The following is an 8,282-nucleotide window of genomic DNA, read 5'->3' as shown; positions in this document are numbered from 1 at the left end:
ATATGTTTAGTGTAAACTTAAACTAAGATGTGCTGTAAATAAGTCTTAAATACATTCTGGATTTTAAGGACAGTACAAGAAAAAAAAAAGAATTTTTAAGAGATCTAACTAAGGGCTGAGGGTGCAGCTCAGTGATAGAATACTGTCCTATCATATGTAAGGTCCTAGTTTCAGTCCCCACCTCTGAAAAAAACAAAAAATCAATAGTTTTTAAGTTAATTACATGTGGAACTGAAAATATTTTGGTTATGTTGAGTTAAATAGAGCATTACATTAATTTGTTTGTTTCATTTTACTTTAAATTTTTTTTTGTAGTTTTAGATGGACAGAATGCCTTCATTTTTAAAAAAAATTTTTTTTTAAATGTGGTGTTAAGGATCAAATCCAGCACCTCACACATGCTAGGCAAGCAGTCTGAGCTACAGCCCCAGCCCCGTGTTTCTTTTTACTTTTTATTGTGCAGATATGAGAAAATTTTAAGTTATGCATGAGTCTTGCATTATTTTTCTATTGGACAATGAAACTCTGGACTTACTGTGGGTCACATGTGTGATGAGGGCCCCAGAAATGAGCTGCATATTTTGTTAGATCCTTAAAGTATGTCTCTTCTCTTCCACTTCCAACCCTTGACTTTTGGTCCAGAATCTTTGACTTTTCAGGCCTTAGTTCTCTGAAAGATGGGCACTTATGATAGAATGAAAAGAATAAGCATCTAGGCAAATATAATTTCTCTTCGCTTTCTGACATTCTGCTCTAGCCAAGGGAAGTATTAAGCATAAGCTTACTTTCAACAAATGAAGTGAGAACCAGCTGTTTATTCTTCCAAGAGTCCACTGAGAAAGTGTTGCTAAACTTGTTCATGGGTCGTGTTTTATGGCCCTGGGAGTCATTGTAAAGGGCAGTGTTTGGCTTGCAGCTTCCTAAATTAGTGTTTCCCAGCTCTGTTCCTTAGACTCATGTTGGTATTAATAGATATTCTTAGGGAAAAAAAACCCAAAAACACACAACCCATGTTTAAATATGCCATTTGTGTATATTTCTTCTTAAAGATTCTAAAAACTAGGAATATATTTCATTTTTTAAAATGATGCTTTCCAGTGGTAAAATGCTTGCCTAGCATGTGCAGGGCCCTGGGCTCCATCCCCAGCCCTGCAGCCAAAAAACAACAGAAACAAAAACAAAAGCAGATTCTGAAAAGTCCTGCAATAAAGATTTCTGTTTCATATTGCTTACACCCAAAGTTACTCAAATTTACTTAACGACAGAAGCATTTTTTTTTCAGAGAATACTTAAAAGATATTTCTATACCCGCCCCACCATGGAACACAGTTTCCAAAATGTCCTCTAAAATAATGATGACCAGGGTCCACTAATTTGAACAGTGTCTTTTAGGGGAGGGAAGGCTGAAAGTATCCCTCTGAAAATGCTTATGTAATGATACTTACCAATTGCCTTTGTTGGAAGAAATAGCTGAAAAATATGTTTCTCTTAAAAGAGCAAAAGAGAGAAACAGGAAAATTGCTATTTCACAAGAATGTCTACCTCTAATTAATAATATAGTTTTTAGCTGGGTGGGTCCAATAATATTAAAAAGTGAAATGTTCATTGAGATATGTAATATTAAAAAAATTACAGGTCTACCTTATATTTATGTTTATTTGTAACTAGTCTATTTCCTGAAAATAGTTGAATCAGCTTATAAAAGTTGCAGATAGGATAGGGCCATGCTAGCAGAATTGTAAAATAACAAGAACACAGTCATAAAGAAGAGATAACTCCATCATAAAATAGTCTAAAACCCAGCTCTGAGCCTGTTGGCTGCAAGGGAGATGTGAGTGGCTTTACAGCCCCGGCTCCAGAATTGTTCAGTTGCTGCCGAATGTCTTAAGTTATGCAAGGCCAGCTCTGGGGATATCACCCAGCAGATCTAGTTATACAAATTTCTTTGTAAAAATAATTTAAAAATAATTTTACTATACTTTTAATTGACACATGGTAATTGTGTATATTTATGGGTAATCTAGTGTTTAAATGTATGTTTATATTATGTAAGGATCATGGTGTGAATATACTTTGTATACAACCAGAGATATGAAAAATTGTGTTCTATATGTGTAATAAGAATTGTAATGCATTCCATTGTCATATATAAATAATTTTTTGAAAACAAAAAGAAAAAAAGGATCAAATTGGGGCAATTAGCTTATTCATCACCTCCAACATTTATCATTTGTGATGAGAACATTCAAAACCCTTTTTTTCTAGTTATTCTGAAATACACAGTACATTATTGTTAACTGTAGTCACCCTATAGTGCAATAGAGTGCCAGTGTTTATTCTTTCTGTGACTTAGTACCCATTAACCAACCTCTCCCATCCTCCCTCCCCATCCTTTGAATACCACTGTTCTCCTGTCAACTTCTATGAGATCGGCTTTTTTAGATTACACAAATACATTTCAATTTAAAGGATTATACATTACTGGAGGTATTGTTAATCTAGATGATCTTCATAAAAATGCCCTGAAAAGAAAGAACCCTAGTACAATCAAATGTTCAATCAAAATGTTTTTAAAGTGGCAAATATATTGTATGTACTTGCTATGGCCTGCTGATTTTTAAATTTTTTTTATTAAAAAAATTTTTTTTGGTACCAAGGTGGCCTGCTTCTTTAAGCAAATTAAAATCAGGGTCAAAGAAATCAGTGTGCCATATCATCTCAATACATTTTATGATATGGCTAAAATATAATCAAATAAAAATTCCCAACATATTCATAAACTAGGAAAATGTTTCATTGGGGAGCATAAAAGTAAAAGCATATCTTCTATTATTTTAGTTTTTTTATTTTTGTACCAGGGATTGAAGTCAAAGGCACTCAATCACTGAACCACATCCCCAGCCCTCCAGTCCTTTTTTGTATTTCATTTAGAGACAAGGCCTCACTGAGTTGCTTAGCACCTTGCTTTTGCTGAGACTGGCTCTGAACTTACAATCTTCCTGCCTCAGCCTTCTGAGCTGCTGGGAATATAGCATGTGCCACTGTCTCACCATTTTCTACTTCTTTTGTGAATATTTTATAATTACAAGTATTAGTATACTAGTATTTTTGTTATAATTAAATAATCATTTTTAGAAGGATGTAGTCAAACATTTTTTGCAAAATCGGGATAATGATAAAAAAATATTAGGTCCCTTGTTCTTCTAGTCTAGCCACAGGTTTTCAAGCAGTGGAGAGGGATAGTTTATGATTTTTTTTTTTTTAATGACACATGCTTTGCTCTGGGACAAGATGAGATAATGGGTGACAAGTGTATGTTGTAAATAGAGGCCTTCAGCAGGTTCCAAGGCCCTGGGTGGAATGTTGGCTTTACAAATTCTTCCAGAGTTGGCAAGTGCTTTTGAAGTTGGTGGAATTTAGGTAAACACAGCTGGGACTGTCCTCATGACCTTCAGGTGACCTTGGATATCACTAAACTTTACCTTTGGAGATTGTGTGTGTGTGTGTGTGTGTGTGTGTGTGCGCGCACACGCATTCATGTTAGCATGGTAGGGTCTTCCATGCTGCTTTTAATAAAGTGGTTTCTTTTTTTTTTTTTTAATTAAGACTTTGATGTGAGACTGTAGAATGCAGTGGTTAAAGTCATCTCTTTACAGACAGGGTTCAAACTGAGGCTGTGTGTCTCACTGTCTTTGTGGCCTTCACTAAGATTCAAGTGTCAGATTCCTCAAGTTTGAAATGAGGTCCTTTGCCATCTTGGGAACATTAAGTGTGCAGCTTAGCACAGATGTTTATTGCCACGTATGGCACCATCCTTGGCATGAGTAGATAACTGATTCAGAATTCAAACACGGATTAAAATAAATTAAATGACTTAGAACATGTTTTCTTCCTTTGAATCACTCTTAAGAATTCAGACAGCATCAGAATAATGATGGCTGCAAAAGGATAAGAGGTCCTACTAGCTCAGTTCTCACTAAGAGGACATTTATATGGTGTAGACATGGAGCAGTTGCACTAATAATTAGAAGCACAAATGCTCTGCCGTAGCATCAAAGATGGAATTAGAAGGCCAATGTGCTACTTATAAATAATACCAAAAATGCTATTTAACATAAATGGGCATGATGTTCACTTTTAGTATGCATGCTTAACAACATAACGTAATTTTATCTTCCTAACACAACACCAATATTAGGGGACTTTACACTTGAATTGATAAAAGTGAATTACATCTACATTATAAATTATAATATTTTTAGATGGCATATAGGAATAATGATACTGATATCTCCATAGGAAATTCTACCCCAGGTTATAGGCTCCTGCAGGCAACACACACACACACACACACACACACACAGAATTTAAATATAACTTGAAAGGACTGTGATCTCCTGTCCCTATATATTTCCTCACCAAACCACCTCTCTCTTCATTGTTTCACCTGAAGCACAAACCTATGAGAATTTAGCTCCATGCCTCTGCCACTCAACCCCACCCCGCAAGAGTTAGATGTCAGTTGTTTCAAGCAAACTATTGCTTATATCAACCTTTAAACATCTCTAGGGAAGGAAATGTAATACTTCTTCTGTCATTCACCTTGGACAGTTGGAGATTAGGTGTCCTTATTTTTTAGCCCTCCTTTTCTCCTCCTTCTCAGCTCCCATCCAGAGTCCTCTTACTGTTTCCTGCTCTTTTTATCCATTATTGTCCATTACGTTCCTTCCTGGGGCAGCCCAGCAAGGCCTCTGAGCAGTGTGGAACCAATAGGATTTTCAGCACAGCCCACCTCAAGTACAGGCCAACAGGGAGCTGGCCTGTTCTGTTATTTATGAAATGATAAACTCAAACAAAATCTGGACCGTGTGTCCTCAAGATCAGAGAAACAAATCCTTTGCTTACTGATTGCTGTAGAGGGCACATTCTTTAAAATTGGACCCAGTTCTGGAATCTGGCTGTGGTCCATACTGGTGATCTCACACCCATAGATTCTGACAATGTCTTCCAAAATGCTGCTGGAACCTGCCTCTTTACCCCTACCCTCAGACCCTGGTCTCACTGCCAAGTCTCCTCTCCTCAGATCTCCCCCCTCTTTAAAACTATTTGTGATTATGGTGAAATACACATAACATTTATCATCTTAACCATTTTTAAACACCATTCAGTGGCATTAGGTTTATTTACATTGTTGTGTAGCCACTACCACCATTCACCTCCAAAACTCTTATCTTGCCAAACTGACACTCTATCCATTAAACAGTGACTCCCCAGTCCTTTATACACCCTGGTCCTTGCAAATGCTGTTTTCTGTCTCTATAATATTGTTTGATTACTCTAGGTATCTCATATAAAGTGAATCACTCAGTATATATCCTTTGGTGACAACCCATTCCATTAAGCACAGTGTCCTCAAGGTTCATCCGTGTTGTAGCTTGTGTATCAGAATTTCCTTCCTTATTACGGCAGAATAATAATTCATTTATGGAAACTCAGGTCACTTCCACAGTTAACTATTGAGAATAATGTTACATGGATGGGTGTATACCTTTCTTACTTAAAGCCCAACTCTGATCTAGTCACTCCTAGCTTAAAACTGAACAGTTTCCCAATACCTGTGGGATAAAACCTGTCTTTGCTGTATTTTCTTCTTCCAGCCCTCCTTGGCCCCTCATTATCTTTGACAGAGTCTTGCTTGCATTCCCATAGTCCTGTGCCAAGTTTTATGTTCTACTATCCATCTAGTATGAGGATTTCACTATCTCTACTTGATAAACTCTTGTTTTTTCTTTCAAAATTTAAAAAAAATAAAACTCAAAAGACTGATTTTCAACACATGCCCACTCCCTATCCCCTCTTAAACCCAAGCTGAATTGCACATCAGTGTTCCTATAGCAACTTACAAGTGTCTCTGCTACTGTCCTGGAACAGGTTATTGTGTGCCATCTCCCCTCAAGGATCTGAGCACAGAGAGAGTAGACTCACTATTGAGTTCATTGCAGAAATCCAGGTCTGAAGCATGTGCTCCTCACTGAGCAGGCCCCCATCTTACTGGAAATATCACTTTGGTGGTGACCCTTGGGGGAACCCTTGTCAAGTTGTTCTTTTGCAGACTATAGTTATGGCCAAGGCCAGTACTCTTTGCATGAATTTCCTTTGTTCACCAGTGAATTGACCTGCATGTCAGTCGTGGCCCAGGGGACCTAAAGACAGGGTGCAGCTTTCTTTGATCAAGTTATGACCAGCCTAAGGTTAAAGAAAACTTTTGAAGAGCAGAACCAATGTGATCAGGCCTTGGCCAGCTCTTCAGTGTCATAGTACCCCATTGTCCCCTGGATTGCTTGATGCTAGCTGCATTGCCACTGCTTATTTTCTCAAACTGAAGATTTTTTCTCCCCTGGGGGACTTTGCACAAGCTGTTCTCTTTCCCTGAAAAACTTCTCTCCTAGATCTTCAATTGCAGGCTCCTTCTCACCTTACAGGATTGTTTGTTTGTTCTTTCAGTATCTGTCCAACTAGATGCCAGCTCCATGAGAGCTGAGCTTTCTCTGCTTCTTTTGGCTGTTTGCCCACAGAGCTCAGCACCTACCTGATGGCAGTTTGAATGACACACAGCACACTGGATTGAGAACAAGAGAGCCTAGATCCCAGCCCCTTACTTCACCTGGATGACTTTGGTCAAGTTGCTTATTCTCCCTAGGCCTTAGTTTCCTCTTCTGTAAAATGGCATGAAGTTTCCCTCTCTTGGACATATTAAAGGTCTCACACAGAAGAGTACCATACCTGTGATTGTATATCTGTGATAAGGAGCAGCCTGCTCCAAGTCTCTCAAGAGAGACTTGCACAAACTTCCTTCATTCTACACTACGTATTCATTAATTGAACACACCGAGAGATAGACTCTCTGGGAGGCAATGTTTCCACACTCTTGATTGTGAGCTCCCATCTTTGATATGCTATTTTTACCCTTTGTTATTGTTCAGAAGTCAGACTACTTTCAATAGTTTTGATAATCAGTCATTCAATCAATAGTTAATAATAATGAGTGTAATCGGAGCTGATGCTGGCTGTGTCAAGTTCAGGCACGTGGATCCCTGGCAGAACAAGTTAAAAAAGGCAGGGAAATGTTACTGACCTCACTTGCTTTTGCAGTAGTGAAGAGCTGGTGAGGCTTTTGCACATAATGGTTGAAATAGCATAGGAGTAAAGGGGTGTGTGAAGGAGTATGGAGGAGGCAAGTCCTTTGTGCTGCTGGTAAAGTTGCAGGTAGAGGCAGCAGGGGCCTCTGCCCACTATCTTGGGACTAACAAAGGTGGAGGACCTATTCTGCAAATGAGAATCTGCCCAGATTTTGTCTCTTTTGACTTGTTCCTGCTTCAACCAAGGAGGTCAAATCTTTAGAGATCTTAAAGTGAAGTTGTGAGCAGGAAAGGATAGCAGGCTAGGACTTGATTGTCACTATCAGAAGAGTCATCTTTCCTAAATCTCTGAAAAGATTGTCCTTCAGACATATTAGGGATGCAATTTTGGAGAAAATGTTATTTTGGCTTGCTGATTCTTAGAGAATATTTGCCTTTCTTAGGTCCAGGAGAAAATGCAACCCATTGCACATTCTTTAGGGCAGACTATTTTAATTATTACCAGTTTAATGTGTGTTTTGCTTATTTAAGGAAAAATCCCTGTGGTTCTTTGACATGCTTCAGTGTTATAACTTCATGTTTGAGTAAATAAAACTTCATAGCCCTATTCATTCTCAAAGTTACCCATCAATTCCGGGAGCTGGGGGACTCTCTTAACCACTGGGAAGGAATGATGAATATTGAGAAATAAAACTAAGGGCACAGATGGAGTTGCTGTCTGCATAACCAATATGTGAGCTCAAGTCCAAAGGATGGTGACTGGTATATAAGCGTATGCCCTGGAATTTTATTTGCCCGTGGCAATTTTTCAAGACCACTCTGCAATGTGAGTATCTTTTTGGCTTTTGTTTAACTTTCCAGTTTTAACAGTCATTGGAGCTGCCTTCTTTCCAGAACTTTCTATTCCCAGAACTTTGACAAAGCGATTACAGAACAGCGCCTATTTCATTAGACAGCTCAGTTTAATACTGTTTTCCACTTTTAGAAACAAAACAGTACACCTGGGGTAGGAGACTAGGTGAGCAAGGCAGCTGCTCTCTGCCCTGTATACTGGGAGACTTGAGGATATACCCTGGCTGGTCCCAGAACTTTCTTGTAGATCAGGGGGAAATGGGGATTATTTAATACCTGCAAACTCTCTGG

The 8,282-nt window shown here is 38.4% G+C and overlaps 1 protein-coding gene across 4 annotated transcripts in view; it reads left to right on the top strand.

Moving 5' to 3' along the window:
• Positions 1–8,282, top strand: part of Egfr (epidermal growth factor receptor) — a 200,328-nt gene that overhangs the window by 26,134 nt on the left and 165,912 nt on the right. The window contains exon 1 of one of the 4 annotated variants that reach the window (XM_078039719.1): positions 7,726–7,965. The exons of the other annotated variants lie outside the window; for them this stretch is intronic. Coding sequence (XP_077895845.1) covers positions 7,914–7,965 — 52 coding nt within the window. The 5' untranslated portion in view covers positions 7,726–7,913. Of the gene's footprint in view, positions 1–7,725; positions 7,966–8,282 lie in introns of those variants that run through there. 4 annotated transcript variants of the gene reach the window in all.

This window comes from Ictidomys tridecemlineatus, chromosome 2, assembly GCF_052094955.1.
Source record: "Ictidomys tridecemlineatus isolate mIctTri1 chromosome 2, mIctTri1.hap1, whole genome shotgun sequence".
NCBI classification, from domain to species: Eukaryota; Metazoa; Chordata; class Mammalia; order Rodentia; family Sciuridae; genus Ictidomys; species Ictidomys tridecemlineatus.
Note: the sequence above shows the minus strand (reverse complement) of the source record. Positions and strands in the feature narration are given on the sequence as shown.